This window comes from Ranitomeya variabilis, chromosome 6 (assembly GCF_051348905.1).
Source record: "Ranitomeya variabilis isolate aRanVar5 chromosome 6, aRanVar5.hap1, whole genome shotgun sequence".
In the NCBI taxonomy this organism is placed as follows: domain Eukaryota; kingdom Metazoa; phylum Chordata; class Amphibia; order Anura; family Dendrobatidae; genus Ranitomeya; species Ranitomeya variabilis.
Window position 1 is genome coordinate 458,921,010 of NC_135237.1, and position 18,453 is coordinate 458,939,462.

General features: G+C 41.7%; 1 protein-coding gene across 1 annotated transcript in view; it reads left to right on the forward strand.

Annotated features, from left to right (window-relative positions):
- Positions 1-9,950, forward strand: part of UBXN2B (UBX domain protein 2B) — a 49,630-nt gene extending 39,680 nt beyond the window's left edge. Inside the window, exons 6-8 of the mRNA XM_077267770.1 lie at positions 1,910-2,047; positions 5,091-5,252; positions 9,018-9,950. Coding sequence (XP_077123885.1) covers positions 1,910-2,047; positions 5,091-5,252; positions 9,018-9,180 — 463 coding nt within the window. The 3' untranslated portion in view covers positions 9,181-9,950. The remainder of the gene's footprint in view (positions 1-1,909; positions 2,048-5,090; positions 5,253-9,017) is intronic.
- The last annotated feature ends 8,503 nt before the right edge of the window (positions 9,951-18,453 follow it).

The window sequence follows — 18,453 nt, forward strand, 5'->3', positions numbered from 1 at the left end:
AACAGAATACCTCCAGGTCCCTCCATGTTTGTGCCTATGCTGCTACTATATCCCAGTAGTATAATTACTTTTACTACTATAATTACCACTACTATAATAATTCACAAGTGCCTGACACTTTTCCCACATTTTTTTGAAGATTGATATTGCTAGAGACCTCAATAAGGCAGGATTGCTACACAATGCATACAATTCATAGCATGTATGGATTGCCCCAGTTACTGCTGGTCCCTGGAAGGGGCTGGTGTGCATTACTTCTAGGAGAGATCACTATAATCTTTGATATATTTCTGTCAACTGATTCCCATTCATATCTGCTGCTGTAAAGTCCAGACACCCTGCTGTAATGTCTATATGGACAATACGGGAAGGACGTCTACAATATGGAGGATCCCAGTAAAAGTTTTGAAAATTTATGAATAATTGGCTACTACATTTAAGGAGATAGAACACATCACTTTGGTCATTTCCTTTGCCAATTATTTGAACATTCACCCAAAGAAAATAATATGGGTTAGATAGGATCTTTACACAAAAGTATGAGTTTACCAATCTTAGATTTGGGAGACTTTATTGATGGATGATTTACTTTTTGCCATGGATGTGGCTATAATGGGTAAACTGCTAATTAGTGTTTCACCATGTAATGTACTTTTTATAAAAGTCAAAGCAGATTGGTCATCAGACTATCAGACAGCGTAGTATGAGGGCAGGACCATTATAGCCAAAACGGCTGTCACAATTCTGTTGTTGGGTGACCTGGGACCAGGTGCTCCTTCCCTGTCCCTAACGCTAGGGGCGCCCTATCTTGCCCTGTTTCCCGGATTACTTCTGATGGTGAAGACTCCGGTGCCACGTACCTTGCCTTAGCTCCTGAATACGCCCTCAGTCTGTACCCTTCCCCCTGCCCAGGGAAGAGGGGAATAGTAGTGTACCGTAATATACCAACCAGACTAACAAGTTAATACAAAGAGGGATAAAGGTAAATATCAATCATACAAATATACTCATACAAACAACAGAGATAAACACCGGGGAGTGGAGGGTGGGGTAAAATCAAAGTAGGAGAAGGAAGGGAATTAGCACACCACCAAAACTTAGCAGCAGTCTCCGATAATTCCACAAAATGCCTTCTCAAACAATAGCAAACCACCATCTCCTAGCCATTGAGCATGAGCCAACTCTGGCAATGATTTCTTGCCAGGACCCAGAATATAAAGGAGAAGGGAGTGGCTAACAGTGAACAGCTGAGAGCCTTAATGCAGAAAAGCTTCCCAGAGCTCTCAACTGAGCAGGTTAACTCCTGCACGGCCAAAAGAAACCTGCACCGTTTAATATGAAGGTGAAGTGCTTCTGAACAGTGCAGGAGTAGGATAAATCAGACACTATTGTCTTCTGGCTCCTCTCTGTCGCGGTAAACTAGTGACAACGGCAAAGAAAAATATATTGTGAGGAGCGCCCTTCTCATTAATGCACTGGATTCATAACCATGTGTGTGGACTTCTAATTGGTTCTATTAGTCAAAGGGTCCAATATATTCCAGATGCAGGAATAGGTAAACGGTGGACTTTCAACAGACGATGTTTAAGCAACACTCAGAGATACAAGAGCGATTTATTATAGATGTTCTGTATTATTTGTTTTGTTAAATTTAAGTGTATTTTTGTATTCACCAATTAAATAAAATATCAAATTCCCTTAGCATAGGTACCCGGGGGGGGGTATAGGTATAGAGGGTAGACACGTAGGAGCACGCAGACCCTTAATCATCCTGTGACTATCACCAAAGGCAATGCATTATTACATTAGATGTGACATACTGTATCATAGGTAGACAATATTGTACCTGCTGTTAAACGAAATAGTTTCTTCACCTGTTCCTATGTATTATCTATCCATTATATTTTAGGGAAATTCCTTTAGAGCTGCAGCGAATGGTACATGGCGGTCAAGTCCGCTTAGATATGGAAGACCATCAAGACCAAGAATATGTTAAACCAAGGCTAAAATTCAAGGCCTTTAGTGGTGAGGGCAAAAAACTTGGAAGGTATAAGTGTAATTTATTTAATTTCAGATGTTGTTTTTTTTCCATTGCTTCAATTCACTTGGATTAATGAAAATGTTAGTTATGAGGCATAACAAAACTGTATTTAGACATTAGACATTATCTGCAGTGGAACCACAAGGAAACACGCTGACCCACATTTATCAATGTTATTGCGCCCCTCAATATTTAACAAGTTTTGCACATTATGATAAATTTAATACCAATTATATAAGTACTACTTTTTAAAGGGTTTGTCCAGTACTTTTCTTTTGAGGGCTTATCCTTAGAGTATGTCATCAACAGATTGGTGTGGGTCAGACACCCGGCACCCCCACGATCAACTGTTCCTGGTGCTGATAGAGGCCGGCTGTGATCACTTTTGGAGCATAACAGCACATCTCCATCCAATGTATAGTGGCCGCAGTTGGGAGCTGTACATCCACCCATATTCGTTGAACGTACTACATGGCCACAGCCACTAAGCAGTTGACAGAGCTGTATATAGTGCCCCAGAAATAGCTGATTGGCGAGGATGCTGGGTGTCCCGCAGTGATCTGATGTTGATGACTAATTCTAAGGATAGGCCCTCAATAAAAAAAAGTACTGGACAACCCCTTTAAACATTGTAATTTACTTCCCAATTTTAGATAAGGGTCTGAAACCAATGTGTCACAACTTTTTAAGCTTGTTATGTGGTAGACTTCATGATTGTACATAATTACAGTAGATCAATATGTGAAATGCTGCTTGTTAATATAGCATGTTGCAAAAAATGTGGCTTGCATGGTAAAAGGTATCTGTTGGTAGAATCAACCCTCTAAGCTGCCTATATGGGCATATAGGTCATTGGAAGCTGAATAAAGTGATATCTGCGAACTGATGTCCTATTCCAGAGAAATGCACATTTTTCTTGTATGCAAATGAGCTGCTAAGATCTATGGGCCGGACATAGATCTCCCTGAGAATCTGCCTCCAGAGCCTGTTTTAAGTGAAAGAGTGAGTTACCAGTGTGAGCCATGTAATGACTGACAGTCTGCTCTCCTGATGTAGTGTCTCACACTAGGAATGCCCCCCTTTAATGAAAATTAGCTCTGGGGGCAGATTCTCAGTTAGATCAGCATCCGGCCCATAGAGCTGAACAGCTCATTTACATATAAGAAAAATGTGGATTTCTCTAGAATAAAATATCAGATCGCATATTTTAAGGTGTCATTGTATTCAGCTTTTTAGAACTTGCATGTCCTTATAAACTGATTAGAAGTGCTGATCCTACTGACAGATTCCCTTTTAAAAATGCAGCACAAACTTATTTATTTCCCACCTTTTATGAGACAGTTGTGGATTGTCTTAAATATGTGACTTTTTGGCAATTTTTCTATAGCAGTGTAATTGTAAGTGTGTTGTACTTTATGCTTAAAAGGCCATCCACACCTTTCTCGTCATCTTTTAAGTTTTGGTACAGGTACTAAAAATTTGGCAATAAATGGAGTAAAAAATTGATAAATTTGGTTTTAACTTATTCAAAAAAATGTGTAATAATTTAGATGTTACTACAATGATAAATGTCCCCCTCAGTGTGTGAAAAAATGTAAAATGGCACACTGTATAGTAAAAAAAGTCATTTATTGTACAGGACCACATAGACACAGACAACATTACTGGGCTTTCCCTCTGCTGGTTATAAAAATTACGTGGGAGCCCACGCCATTTTTTTCTTTAATTCCTAATTTTACACAGGATGTACACAGCGGGTGCGGAATACATCTCTCATCATTGTCGCCTGGTCTGTGATGGTGTGCATCACTATTGAATGCAATGGGTGTGTGTCCGTATTTGTGGTCCTTAAAAAAACGACCACATACGCACACAAAAAACGGAGGTGTGAAGGAGGCTTTAGAACAAGTCATTAATACAATTAAAGAACTTAAAATACTAGGAATTTAAATAGGAGGGGGTAGGAGAAAAAGACACTCAGAGGTAACTTGTGGGGTCTTCCCCGTGTCTCGTCTACTAGCTGCCGGCTCATAGCTAGTGGTAGCTGCTTAGTCCATTGGGATTGTGTATTATACCGTGTGCTTGTAACATTTTTTCACACATCATCTGAGTCTTTGTCCACTTTGATTGTGCTATATGTATGATTTTCTGTTCATCACTTAGTGAAGCTATTCTGCTCTCTTTTTGGCTGCACATTATTTGGAAGCAGGTTTTTCTGAGAATCGGAAGCAGATTTGCTTGCCAGCCTTCCTAGATAGTTGAGCCTAAAGCTAGGGTCACAGGAGCGTATATTCTCTCCTCCTAGAGAATCTGGTCATTTATGCGAATCACACTCTGATCAAACTCTGACCCAATTCTCCATATTCTCCATTCTGTCAGTCCGTGTAAAGCGGACTGCACTCAGATGTCATCCGTGTGAAGTCCGATGTTTTCCACAGACTCATTGACTTGCATGGGTATCCGAGTTGGATATCGGATCCTATTCGGATATGCTGCAATTTTTTTCCTTGGACTTGCTCTGTCCGAGGAGAATATCGGACATGCACGGCCCCATAGAATAACATTGGTCCGAGTGCGATCCAATATTCTGTTCATATTTCATTTTTCAATATTATTCATATTTCATTCTTCATTTCAGCTAGTTTACTGGTCATTGCTGCTCCAGGATACAATTCATCTCCTTTCATCTATTACCTTCCTGGAAGGAAAAGATAGAATCACTATGAAGGCTGCAGTGAGAGGAGAGCCCAGTCAGTGATATCAGTAGGTTTGATATTATCCTAAGACCTTTATGCTAAATAGGTTTTTTTTTTCAACCTGAACCTCAGAAGTTTGTAAATAGCTATTACTTCTAAAGCAGAATATATTGCCAGACATAGGCGCTACGTGGTGACATGGGGAGGATCTGCAGCTCAATGACACTTCCGGTGCTTATTTGCATGGTCTCACTTTTCTGGGGCCTTCTACATAAGTAATCGCATGCACCAATGCTGATTGACAATGTTAATTTATTGATATATGCATCGTTTTTTTTCCTTCTGTCATACAGCTTGACTCCGGAAATAATCAGTACACCATCGTCCCCTGAAGAGGAACACAAACCATTTGTAAATGCTGAGGTAGAACTTGATGAGCATGTCCCAACAACAAAAATTCAGATTAGACTAGCTGATGGAAGTCGCCTCATCCAAAGATTCAACCTCAGTCATAGGTAATGACTTTACTCATGCATTTTAGGACATAGATCTATACCAGAGAGGAAGTTATGGAACCCACATTGCTTATGCAATGGTTCTGTATAAGGGTATGTTTAAACATCTTTTTCAGATGGGCAAAAACGTCAAGTTTTTTTAGGCTTCAGGAAACGCTTGACTTTTTGTTAACTTTTTGTTGATGTTTTTCTTTGGAGTTTTCTGTTATCCTTTTTTCAGCATTTTTCAGGAATCAAGAAAATGCTGGCTTTTTTTAGGAGAAAAAATTGACAAAACTCTCAAAAAGACGCCAAGGTGTCTTTAAGGCATTTTTAGCCTTTCCATTGACTTGTACTGTAAAGTATGTTGTGTCTTCACAGCGGAAAATCCAAAGAATTGTCCGATTATTTCTTTTAACTGTTTGACTGCTGTTTTGGAAAAGATGTTCAAAAAACACAGCAACGTCATTTTTCAATCAAAATGAATAGGGGGAGTCTTTTAAGCATTTTTCCGAGTACTTTTTTTCAGTAATAGTATTATTACTATTTATTTATATAGCACCATTGATTCCATGGTGCTGTACATGAGAAGCGGTTACATATAAATTACAGATATCTCTTACAGTAAGCAAACTAACAATGACAGACTGATACAGAGGGGCGAGGACCCTGCCCTTGCGGGCTTACATTCTGCAGGATGGTGGGGAAGGAGACAGTAGGTTGGGGGGTTGTTGAGGCGGTAGCGCCAGTAGTGATGAGGAGACAGCGGGGTCAGTGTAGGCTGTAGGCTTTCCTGAAGAGATTGATTTTCAAGTTCTGTCTGAAGGATGCGGTTGATAGTCGGACGTGTTGGGACACAGATTTCCAGAGGATGTGGGATATTCAGATATTCAGGAGAAGTTTTGGAGGCGGTTGGGTGAGGAGCGAATAAGTGTGGAGGAGAGAAGGAGGTCTTGGGAGGACCGGAGAATTCGTGAGGGAAGATATCGGGAGATTAGTTCAGAGATCTATGTAGGAGACAGGTTATGGATGGCTTTGCAGGTCAGTATTAGTAATTTGAACTGGATATGCTGAGGGAATGGGAGCCAGTGAAGAGATTTGCAGAGGGGAGAAGCGGAGGAATAGCGAGGAGAGAGTTCAATTAGTCGGGCAGCAGAGTTAAGGATGGACTGGAGAGGTGCGAGAGTGTTAGCAGGAAGGCCACAAAAAAAGGATGTTGCAGTAGTCGAGGCGTGAGATGATGATTCCTCTGAAGTGTACTCTGTATTGTGTCTCAGGAAACACTCACCCCACTTTAGATTTCTACTTCTTTAGCTATGTGCAGTGAACTTGCATGTCTTTTTTGTTGAATCTTGCTTATCAGAGGACTCTCTTCTTTAGGTGTAAACTTGGTTGGTTGGTGGTTGACCTGTACTTCTCTGTGAGACGGTTGCATTTCCATCTTTGTTAAATTTTTAGAAAACCTAAGAAAAAATGGACATTAGAGCTGATTAAAATACTAGAAGATTTATTGAAAATATATTTTTAAAAGTTTTTTTGTTGTTAAGACATAATCATTATAAGTATATTTGCAAACACAACTGAGAAGGAGAAGGCAACACACTAGTACCACGTACAGGGAAAGAGTATAACAGGAATAATCAACATAGCCACTTTGTATTAAATGAACTACACAATATAATAGCCAATCTCTAGATCTCTCTCTATAGGATTTTAGTGGTAACTCACAGAGCTATGTATATAGACCAACGGTTCAAAATGTCATATCAAATTCATATACCGTATATACTCGAGTATAAGCCGAGATTTTCAGCCCACTTTTTTGGGCTGAAATTGCCCCTCTCGGCTTATACTCGAGTCATACCCGGGGGTCGGCAGGGGAGGGGGAGCGGGGGCTGTCTAAAAATACTCACCTAGTCCAGGCGCGGTCCCTGCAGGTCCCTGTCTTCCCCGGCGCCGGCAGCAGCAGCTTCAGCTTCTACCTGTACTCAGCGGTCACATGGTCCCGCTGATTACAGTAAATGAATATGCGGCTCCACCTCCCATATTCATTACTGTAATCAGCGGTACCATGTGACCGCTGAGTACAGGATGAAGCGCTGCGGCGTCGGGGAAGCAGGATCTACACAGCGGCAGGACCAGGTGAGTATACGGGGAGGGGAGCGCTTCGCTGCGCGATAGTCACCTGCTCCTCGTTCCGGGCGCCGATCTGTCTCCAGCAGTGACGCTGAGGTCAGAGGGCGCGGTGACGTGGTCAGTGCGCGCCCTCTGCTGAACGTCAGTGCTGGAGACAGATTGGCGCCCGGAACGAGGAGCAGGTGACTATTGAAAGTGCGGGGGCCTGAGCGACGGAGAGGTGAGTATGTGATTTTTTTTTTTATCGCAGCAAATGGGGCAAGTGTCTGTATGGAGCATCTATGGTGCCATAACGTTCCTGCAGCACTATATGGGGCCATAACATTCCTGCGGCACTATATGGGGCCATAACATTCCTGCGGCACTATATGGGGCCATAACATTCCTGCTGCACTATATGGGGCCACAACATTCCTGCAGCACTATATGGGGCCATAATGTTTCTGCAGCACTATATGGGGCCATAACGTTTCTGCAGCACTATATGGGGCCATAACGTTTCTGCAGCACTATATGGGGCCATAACGTTTCTGCAGCACTATATAGGGGCATAATGTTTGTGCAGCACTATATGGGGCAAGTGTCTGTATGGGGCCATAAATAACGTTTGTAGGGCACTACAGCATATGGGGCAAGTGTCTGTATGGAGCATCTTATAGGGCCATAACGTTTGTGCAGCATTATCTGGGGCAAATATCTTTATAGAGCATCTTATGGGGCCATAATCAGCATTTGTGCAGCATTATAGTGGGCAAATGTGTCTATGGAGCATCTTATGGGGCCTTTATTAACCTTTATGCAGGATTATATGGGGCATATTTTAATATGGAGCATCTTATGGGGCCATAATGAACAGTATGGAGCATTATATGGGGCTCCTGATTCAATATGGATATTCAAAGACACTTAACCTACTGATGTCTCAATTAATTTTACTTTTATTGGTATCTATTATTACTTTTGACATTTACCGGTAGCTGCTGCATTTTCCCCCCTAGGCTTATACTCGAGTCAATAAGTTTTCCCAGTTTTTTGTGGCAAAATTAGGGGGGTTGGCTTATACTCGGGTCGGCTTATACTCGAGTATATACGGTAAATTAGCCAAATAATGGAAAAGTGCAAAGTGCCAATAGTATATAGGATATAGTCCCCACCTAAATAGAGCCACAATGGCGATAACAATAATTGAGAAAATTACTGGGCGACTGCAAAGGCAAAGTGCATAGTGCTAACAATACATAGGATATAATCCCCACCTAAATAGAGCCACAATAGCTATAACAATAATTGGGAAAATTACTGGGCGACCCTATAATTGAAAGAAAGAGGTAAGACCAAGTGGAGTAAAAGTGAAATGATATTACATAAATGAACCGACCTGCTCCTGATCGTGGGAAGAGAACCCCAACATGCGTTTCGCACACTTGCTTCCTCGGGGGGCCCTCTTTCTTTCAATGACCCATATTTATGAGAGCACTTTGTAGTATGGTATCCCATAGAAAATCTCGATTCTGAAAGCAAACTAAAGGTTTTCTGACAAATCTGTTGGGGTGAACTTATTTATGCTGAGCACTGTATATAATTGGTAAACAGTTTGGACACAGTTCTTTTCCTTGTATATATATATATTCTCTTTTTCTTCCCTTTCAGAATTGTGGATGTACGACACTTTATCATTCAGTCTCGCTCAGACTTTGCACAGACTGATTTTGTTTTGGTGACCACATTTCCAAACACAGAACTTACAGACGAAGACCAGACACTGGAAGAAGCCGACATACTCAACACTGTGATTCTTCAGAGAATGAAGTAATTCTGCCCTCACACTTCCTATGGCTGAACAAATATATAAGTGCCATTTTCTGCCTCCAGACATTAGGGCTTTTATACTGTATTATTGTGATTATGCATTTATCATATATCCATCAGTGTCAGCTGATGATTAGTTTTTTATGCATTTTTTTTTCCTGGAGCCAATGATATAGTTTTTACAGACCGTCCTATTTTATATTACCAAGCATGGTATATGGATAAAAGGTAACTGTGAAGTTAGAGGAAATGTATGAAGATACAATAATGAAGATGCATTATGTTCAATATTTCCTAATATATTTTAGTATAATATATTTTCTTAATGTAGAGCTGATCATATAGATTATGGGTATAGATGGGAGATTCCTTATTTACATTCAGTTTGAAAAAGTTCTCAAATCAATGAAAGTAGGATGTCATACAGCAGATCAGGACTTTAGTAGTACAATAGCCAAGATATTACTATATACTACATGTGTGGACAACATGTACAGTACTTCGCCTGCCTCCTCGAGACCTCACTCGGAAAAATGGTTGCATATTCCTGTTCTGTTTTCAGTACACAATGTATGTGTGTATACATATCTAGGTATTATAGTTATATTGGTCAGCTCTATCAATACCACTAGTAACAATAGCATCTGTTAAAGGTTAGAGATATTAAGGAAAAATAGAGGATATGAGTAACTCTGCCAATGGCTAAATTGGGTAGCCAACCAGGTCACAGAATCTCCAAAGCAGTACATTTTATAAAGGGTCTTCATAATATGCAAGAAGGGTGAAAATTGGTAAAGAAAAATATATAATACCACCAATATCTTTGGGGTTTTAGTTTTGTGGCGTTAATATCTTCTTTTAGTCAGAACTTTGTAAAAAAATATAGGATTGTATTCCTATTTTGTGAGAGTTTACTTATTATTTTTTCCATAGAGCTGAAAAAAGGGCATTTTTTTTGTGAGCCGACCTGTGGTTTTTGTTAGTACCATTTTGTGGTTTGTCCAACATGTTGCGCCAATTATATTCCACTTTTTTTTTTAGCATGTGAGATGATGAGGGAAGTTGCACCTGAAATTGTTTGATACTTCAGAATTGCAGTACATAGTTAAAGTGACGATCAACCCCAGGCAGGTTTCAAGAGAATACAGACATGGCAGCAACAGGGTCTTCAGTAGGCCCCGGCTACCATGGCCTCCTGTTGGCCCCTCACAATGGTGTGCAAGCATATCAAAACTATTTAAATTCCTCTGTCTCCCTCTGAGTTTGACAAATGCATCTAAATGGCTAAACAGCAGCAATTGGAGATAGCCTCGGTGGATGCCCTGTATGGAGCATGCTCAGGAACCTGCATCTTGCATAGGGCATGCATGTACGTCCTACATAGGCAGGGGGTTAAAAAAAGTGATAGGGTCAAGGGTGCCCAAGATAACTGTAACACAAGTTACTAGAAAATGTAACTCTGGCTATAGTCCATGAGCCAAGAACCAAATTTGACGATATCGGTACCAAGCGGAGTGACTAATTCTCTTTGGTATTTTTAGGTAGATGCATGTCTGTAGTTTATTTTTTGATATGATAGCCCTTACATATACGTAGCTTATTAACCCCTTCAGCCCTAGGCCTATTTGTACCCAAGTGCCTAAGCCAATCTGACCTGTGCCACTTCATGGGCTAATAACTTTGGAACGCTTTCACCTATCCAAGCCATTCTGAGATTGTTTTCTCGTGACATATTGTACTTCACGTCAGTGCTAAATGGGAGTCAATATATTTTACCTTTCTATATAAAAAAATGCTAAATATTCGGAAATTTTGGAAAAATCGGCAATTTTTTAACTTTGAAATTCTCTGCTTTTTACAAAAATACTGATACCCCCCATAATAGTTATTAATTTACACTCCCCACATGTTTACTTCATATTGGCATCATTTTGAAAATGAAACCTTATTGTTTTACGACGTAATAGGGCTTATAGTTTTATGCGCAATTTTTCACATTTACAGCAAAACCCACTTTTCAAAGGACCAAGTCACTTCTGAAGTCACTTTAAGGGGCTTACATAACAGAAACCACCCATAAATTACCCCATTTTGCAAACTACACCCCTCAAGCTGTTCAAAACTCATTTTTAAAAACTGTTAACCCTTTAGGTGTTCCACAGGAATTTTAGCATGAGCCAAGAACCAAATATGACGATATCGGTACCACCCGGAGTGACTAGATGTAGTATTTGTAACAAAATTTAATCCAAGTTATGTAAATACACACTGAACATGTCATGTGCATATATATATATATATATATATATATATATATATATATATATATATATATATGTTACTCCATAATATCTTCAACATCGGACTCTGAATCTGACTGTTGTTCTACTGGCTCGTCTTCAGTACCCTTGTTCTGGCATGTCTGTAATCTGCACATGTCTGTGCACTTCAGGCCATTGCTGAGGCAAGTACACTGAGGAAGTTCACATGACCGCACACACTTGCAGGACAGTAGCTGTATAATAGCTTCTGGTGCTGGTGCCCCTTGCATCCACTTGACAACAAGCTTTCCGTCGTTATCTATCATCCAACCGCAGTCTGTTGGGTTTGCAACCCATGGCTGGCTCTGCAGACTTCTCCTCCAGATCGCAGCCTGGTAGTTTGCACGCAGTGCATGCATGAAAAGGCAGTCCTGGCAAGGAGGGAGTTGACTTGACTCTACCACTCCACGTCTGGCACAGAACAGCTGATAACGGAGCCTGTTTACCTCAGTTGTTTGGGTAGTTGGCAGGTACATGTGGCAGGTGATTTCCTGTAACTTCTCAAAAAGTTCGGTAGACACTTCCCATGAACGACCAACTTCCTGAAAGGCATCCTGGTATGTCTTGTTCATCTTCAACTGCTTGAGTGTCGTCATCTTCCCACGGCCAGCGAATGCACTGACGGTGTCACAGCCTGTAAATGCATGCATACCAATCAATGAATCACATACGCTGCCTCCCAATGTTCGGCTCAGAGTGGTGATATCCAGGAATCTTGTCCGGTTCTGTGTACCGCATTTCTGGAACAGGTGGGATGGGATTTTGTGGCACATGCCCAGACACAGGACCATGACATCAGTATCCTCCGAAGTGATGATGACCGACTTGTAACCAGATTCTGCTGCATGAAGAGCATGGAGAAGGAGGCGTGTGTCTGCTTCTTCTTGATTTGACTTAAGGTCAGCAGCCTCTTCCCACTGTTCTTTGGTGATCTTAAAGCAGAGCTGCTCACATGTGACATACAGCTCCTTCTCCTCAAGCTTCTCCCTGTGGTGTTTCGCCTTCCATTCTTCTACCAGAAACTTTATGAGACTTGCCTTGTTGGAGGAACTACTTAGAAGCTTTTTCCACTGCTGGATGTTGTGCCCATGTTGAATGTTCTTGAAATGGATCCCTGTGCCTTCATATCTGTTGACTCTTTCTGTATCTTTGATGGATGTCTCCTTGTAGACGTCAAAGACAATATCAATGCGCTTGCTCTTAGCACCCTCATGGATAGCGCGACTCATTGCTGTGCCTGCTAGCTGGCCAAATGTTGCATTGTTTCCCTTCAGTTTCTGAACCAGGCTCATCCCATCAATGATGGTTGCAGAGGGCTCGGGGATCACTTCTGCAGGACGAGCATTCCTCTCCAACTCCCTTGCGAGGGCAGCCTTGTTGGTCTTGCGGATAGACCCATCACCATTGGCAAGTGCCCATGGCAATGGACCCAGGGGATGAGTCAAGACATCACTCATTTGTAGCTTTCTGTTCTCAGCTACAAGTATCATCTGGCCAAATAGGTTTCTGTCAGCCTTCAAAATTACCTCCTTGCCAAGACCTTGTCTGCGTGTCTTCATTTGGATGTTAGAGAACGTTTTAAGTTTGTTCTTCGTCATCTTGTCATGAAACAATGTAGTTGGCTTATCGGTACCCAAACGCTCATCCTTGAATGTTTGATATGCATCCTCTCCTATACTGTATGCCCCTTGAAGGTCTTTGGCTACATCTGGTGGTGCTACAGTCGCTGTTGACAAACTGATAAGTTCACCATTATGCTCTTTGTTGAAGGGGTTCACCCAACCTGTCTCCAGCAGTTGAACGAAAGATTGGACATCGGCTTCATCTCTTCTAATCCTAGACACCTGTAGGTCTGAATGGCTGAAGTCAGTATATTGTTGGCCTACCAGGGCCCTCAGCTGCCTCAAGTACATACTGCGGTACTCTGATGTCAGGTAGAACCTGGAAACAGCTCCAACTTTGAGGCTGAAGCCTTTTGTGCCCCCTGGTGTCTGGGTGTCTTTGTTGATTGTCTCTTCAATGGTCTGGTCCACAGGAATTCGTCCAAAAGGATTCTTGCTACCGATCTGGACCGAAAAGCCACCTTGCATGAAGTATTCATGGACCTCTGGGTGTTCTATGGGCAGCCGAGACATTGTGGCATAGTAATAGGTTAGGTATCGGGCATAGTTGACCTTGTCATAGGCAAAACACCATGGTATCATCTGTCGGATTGCTCCTAGGTGAAGCATCCAGTTGCCTTCTCTTGAAGCTCGAACCAGGGCCAGCATGGTCTCGACCATGTCCAAGTATGACATCCAGAATGCTGAGAGTTGTTCATTTCTGAGGGTCTCAAGATAAACTTGAAAGAGCTTCAGGGTAAGTGTGCAAGATTCATTATCCAAGAGCTTTTCGAAGGATCCCTGCGACACACTGATGCGAAAGTTTGTGATGTTCTTCAGTGTTTCATCCAGATGGTGAAGGTCCCTTGCATGGTTTTCTTCTAGCCATGGAAGGAAGTTTTTCCATGCAAGCCTCATAAGTGCTTCATAGACCAGCTTGTGTAGTCTCACTGCTCTGTTGTACCTCCGGCCGTCCATCACTCCAGACACTGATCCTTCAGCGATTACACCGGATTCAACACACAGATCTCTAAGGCCTGCATCCTGAAATCTGTTCCCTATGATAGAGAGGAGATTACAGATTGTGTGGAAGCCTAAAATGACACCTTCATGTAAAAAATGCACTTTTTCCATTTTCTCAACCAAGTGTTTCCAACTACTGTGAAACACTGGTTGGGTCAAAGTGGTCACTATACCCCCTAAAAGATTCCTTGGGGGTGTAGTTTCCAAAATAGGGTCACTTTTTGGGGTTTCCACTGTGGGGGTACCTCAGGCAGCCTTCAAATGTGACATGGCCCCCTAGATTTCTTCCAGTGAATCCGCCACCCAAAAACCACATAGCGCTCCTTCCGTGTTGAGCTGTGCTGTGTGCCCATACTTTAGTTTACGAGTACATGTGGGGTGTTTCTATAAACTGCAGAATTAGGGTAACCAAGTTTGGGTTTGCCGTTAACCCTTGCTAGGTTGCAGGTAAAATTGGATTACAATGTAATATCTGGAAAAAAAATGAAATTTTGAAATTTCGCCTTCATTCTGCTAAAATTCCTGTGGAACACCTAAAGGGTTAACAGTTTTTAAAAATGAGTTTTGAACAGCTTGAGGGGTGTAGTTTGCAAAATGGGGTAATTTATGGGTGGTTTCTGTTATGTAAGCCCCTTAAAGTGACTTCAGAAGTGACTTGGTCCTTTGAAAAGTGGGTTTTGCTGTAAATGTGAAAAATTGCGCATAAAACTATAAGCCCTATTACGTCGTAAAACAATAAGGTTTCATTTTCAAAATGATGCCAATATGAAGTAAACATGTGGGGAGTGTAAATTAATAACTATTATGGGGGGTATCAGTATTTTTGTAAAAAGCAGAGAATTTCAAAGTTAAAAAATTGCCGATTTTTCCAAAATTTCCGAATATTTAGCATTTTTTTATATAGAAAGGTAAAATATATTGACTCCCATTTAGCACTGACGTGAAGTACAATATGTCACGAGAAAACAATCTCAGAATGGCTTGGATAGGTGAAAGCGTTCCAAAGTTATTAGCCCATGAAGTGGCACAGGTCAGATTGGCTTAGGCACTTGGGTACAAATAGGCCTAGGGCTGAAGGGGTTAATAAGCTACGTATATGTAAGGGCTATCATATCAAAAAATAAACTACAGACATGCATCTACCTAAAAATACCAAAGAAAATTAGTCACTCCGGGTGGTACCGATATCTGGCCCGGCTCATGGACTACTATGATTATAAGCTGTCAGAACACAGAGCTCCTATGCTAACCCTATCAAGTGCTGAAAGTGCCTTCAGTGGGGTATGTGCACATCTGAATTGGACCATGAAGCAATGAAAGGGGGTAGGTCTCTTCTGTTGGATCATGTATTATTTCACGTCACGTGTGTGTGTGAATGAAAGACAACAGAGGCAGTGTAATGTAATGTTCTGCTGTGAAACCTTGGATCTGGGTATTTACAGCGGGTGAAATAAGTATTGAACGTCACCAATTTTCTAAATAAATATATTTCTAAATGTGCTATTGACATGAAATTCTCATCAGACGTCGATAACAATCCATCCAATCAAACCAAGCAATGGGTTGTGAAAGTATCCACCCCCTTGGCATTTTTTGTGTTTTGCTACTTCACAACCTGGAATTTCACATTTCTTTTAGGCTTTGCAGCAGTTCATGTAAAAAGAACATGTCTACTACTGTGAACATTTGGTTTTCTTTTTATTGTGAAGCAAACCACAGAAGGGACAAAATAGCTGAAAACTTCACTGTGCATAACTATTCACCCCCCTAAAGTGGGTACTTTTTAGAGCCTCCTTTTACGTCATTACAGCTGCAAGTCGCTTTGGATAAGTCTCTATGAGCTTTCCCCATCTTGCCACTGGAATTTTTGCCCATTCCTCAATGCAAAACTGCTCCAGCGTTTCCTTTGGTGAACAGCAATCTTCAAGTCTGACCACAAATTCTCAGTTGGATTAAGGTTTGGTCTTTGACTAGGCCACTCCAAAACATTTACACGATTCTCCTTAAACCACTCGAGTGTTGCTTTAGCAGTATGTTTAGGTCATTTTCTTGTTGGAAGGTGAACTTCTGTCCCAGTCTCAAATCACTGACAGGTTTTGTTCATGAATAACCCTGTATTTCTCACCATCCATCTTCCCCTTGACTCAGACCATTTTCCCTGTCCCTGCTGCCGAAAAACATCCCCACAGCATGATGCAGCCACCACCATGTTTCTCTGTTGGGATGGTGTTCTTGCTGTGATGAGCTTTGTTGTTTGGCGCCATACATACAGTGCCTACAAGTAGTATTCAACCCCCTGCAGATTTAGCAGGTTTACACATTTGGAATTAACTTGGCATTGTGACATTTGGACTGTAGATCAGCCTAGAAGTGTGAAATGCACTGCAGCAAAAAAGAACGTTATTTCTTTGCTTATTTTTTTAAAAAATTGTGAAAAGTTGTTTCAGAGGGTCATTTATTATTCAACCCCTCAACCCACCAGAATTCTGTTTGGTTCCCCTAAAGTATTAAGAAGTAGTTCAGGCACAAAGAACAATGAGCTTCACATGTTTGAATTAATTATCTCTTTTTCCAGCCTTTTCTGACTATTTAAGACCCTCCCCAAACTTGTGAACAGCACTCATAATGGTCAACATGAGAAAGACAAAGGAGCATTCAAAGGCCATCAGAGACAAGATCGTGGAGGGTCACAAGGCTGGCAAGGGGTACAAAACCCTTTCCAAGGAGTTGGGCCTACCTGTCTCCACTGTTGGGAGCATGATCCGGAAGTGGAAGGCTTATGGAACTACTGTTAGCCTTCCACGGCCTGGACAGCCTTTGAAAGTTTCCTCTCGTGCCGAGGCCAGGCTTGTCCGAAAAGGCAAGGCTAACCCAACGACAAAAAGGAAGGAGCTCCGGGAAGATCTCATGGCAGTGGGGACATTGGTTTCAGTCAATACCATAAGTAACATACTCCACCGCAATGGTCTCCGTTCCAGACGAGCCCGTAAGGTACCTTTACTTTCAAAGCGTCATGTCAAGGCTCGTCTACAGTTTGCTCATGATCACTTGGAGGACTCTGAGACTGACTGGTTCAAGGTTCTCTGGTCTGATGAGACCAAGATCGAGATCTTTGGTGCCAACCACACACGTGACATTTGGAGACTGGATGGCACTGCACACGACCCCAAGAATACCATCCCTACAGTCAAGCATGGTGGTGGCAGCATCATGCTGTGGGGCTGTTTCTCAGCCAAGGGGCCTGGCCATCTGGTCTGCATCCATGGGAAGATGGATAGCACGGCCTACCTGGAGATTTTGGCCAAGAACCTCCGCTCCTCCATCAAGGATCTTAAGATGGGTCATCATTTCATCTTCCAACAAGACAACGACCCAAAGCACACAGCCAAGAAAACCAAGGCCTGGTTCAAGAGGCAAAAAATCAAGGTGTTGCAGTGGCCTAGTCAGTCTCCTGACCTTAACCCAATTGAAAACTTGTGGAAGGAGCTCAAGATTAAAGTCCACATGAGACACCCAAAGAACCTAGATAACTTGGAGAAGATCTGCATGGAGGAGTGGGCCAAGATAACTCCAGAGACCTGTGCCGGCCTGATCAGGTCTTATAAAAGACGATTATTAGCTGTAATTGCAAACAAAGGTTATTCCACAAAATATTAAACCTAAGGGTTGAATAATAATTGACCCACACTTTTATGTTTAAAATTTATAAAAATTTAACTGAGCAACAAAACGTTTTGGTTTGTAAGATTTATGCATCTGTTAATAAATCCTGCTCTTGTTTGAAGTTTGAAGGCTCTAACTTATTTGCATCTTATTAAACCTGCTAAATCTGCAGGGGGTTGAATACTACTTGTAGGCACTGTAGCTTTCACTTTGGTGGCCAAAAGGTTACATTTTGGTCTTATCTGCCCACAGCACCTTACTCCATACATTTGGGAAGTCTCCCAAATGTCTTTTGGAAAACTAAAAACGATCCTTACAATTTTTGTGTGTAAGTAAAGGCTTTCTTCTGCCCACTCTTCCATAAAGGCCACCTCTATGGAGTGTACGGCTTATTGTGGTCGTATGGACAGATACTCCAGTCTCTGCTTGGGAACTCTGCTGCTCCTTCAGGTTTACCTTTGGTCTCCGTGCTGCCTTCCTGATTAATGCCCTCCTAAATGGACAGAGAGTTTTGGTGAGCGTACCTCTCTTGGCAGGTTTGATGTAATACCATGTATTTTACAATAGATGATAATGGATTTGCTGGTGTACTCCAGGGGATCATTAGAGATTGGGATATGTTTTTAGAACCCAACCCTGAATTGTACTTCTCAACAACTTTATCCCTGA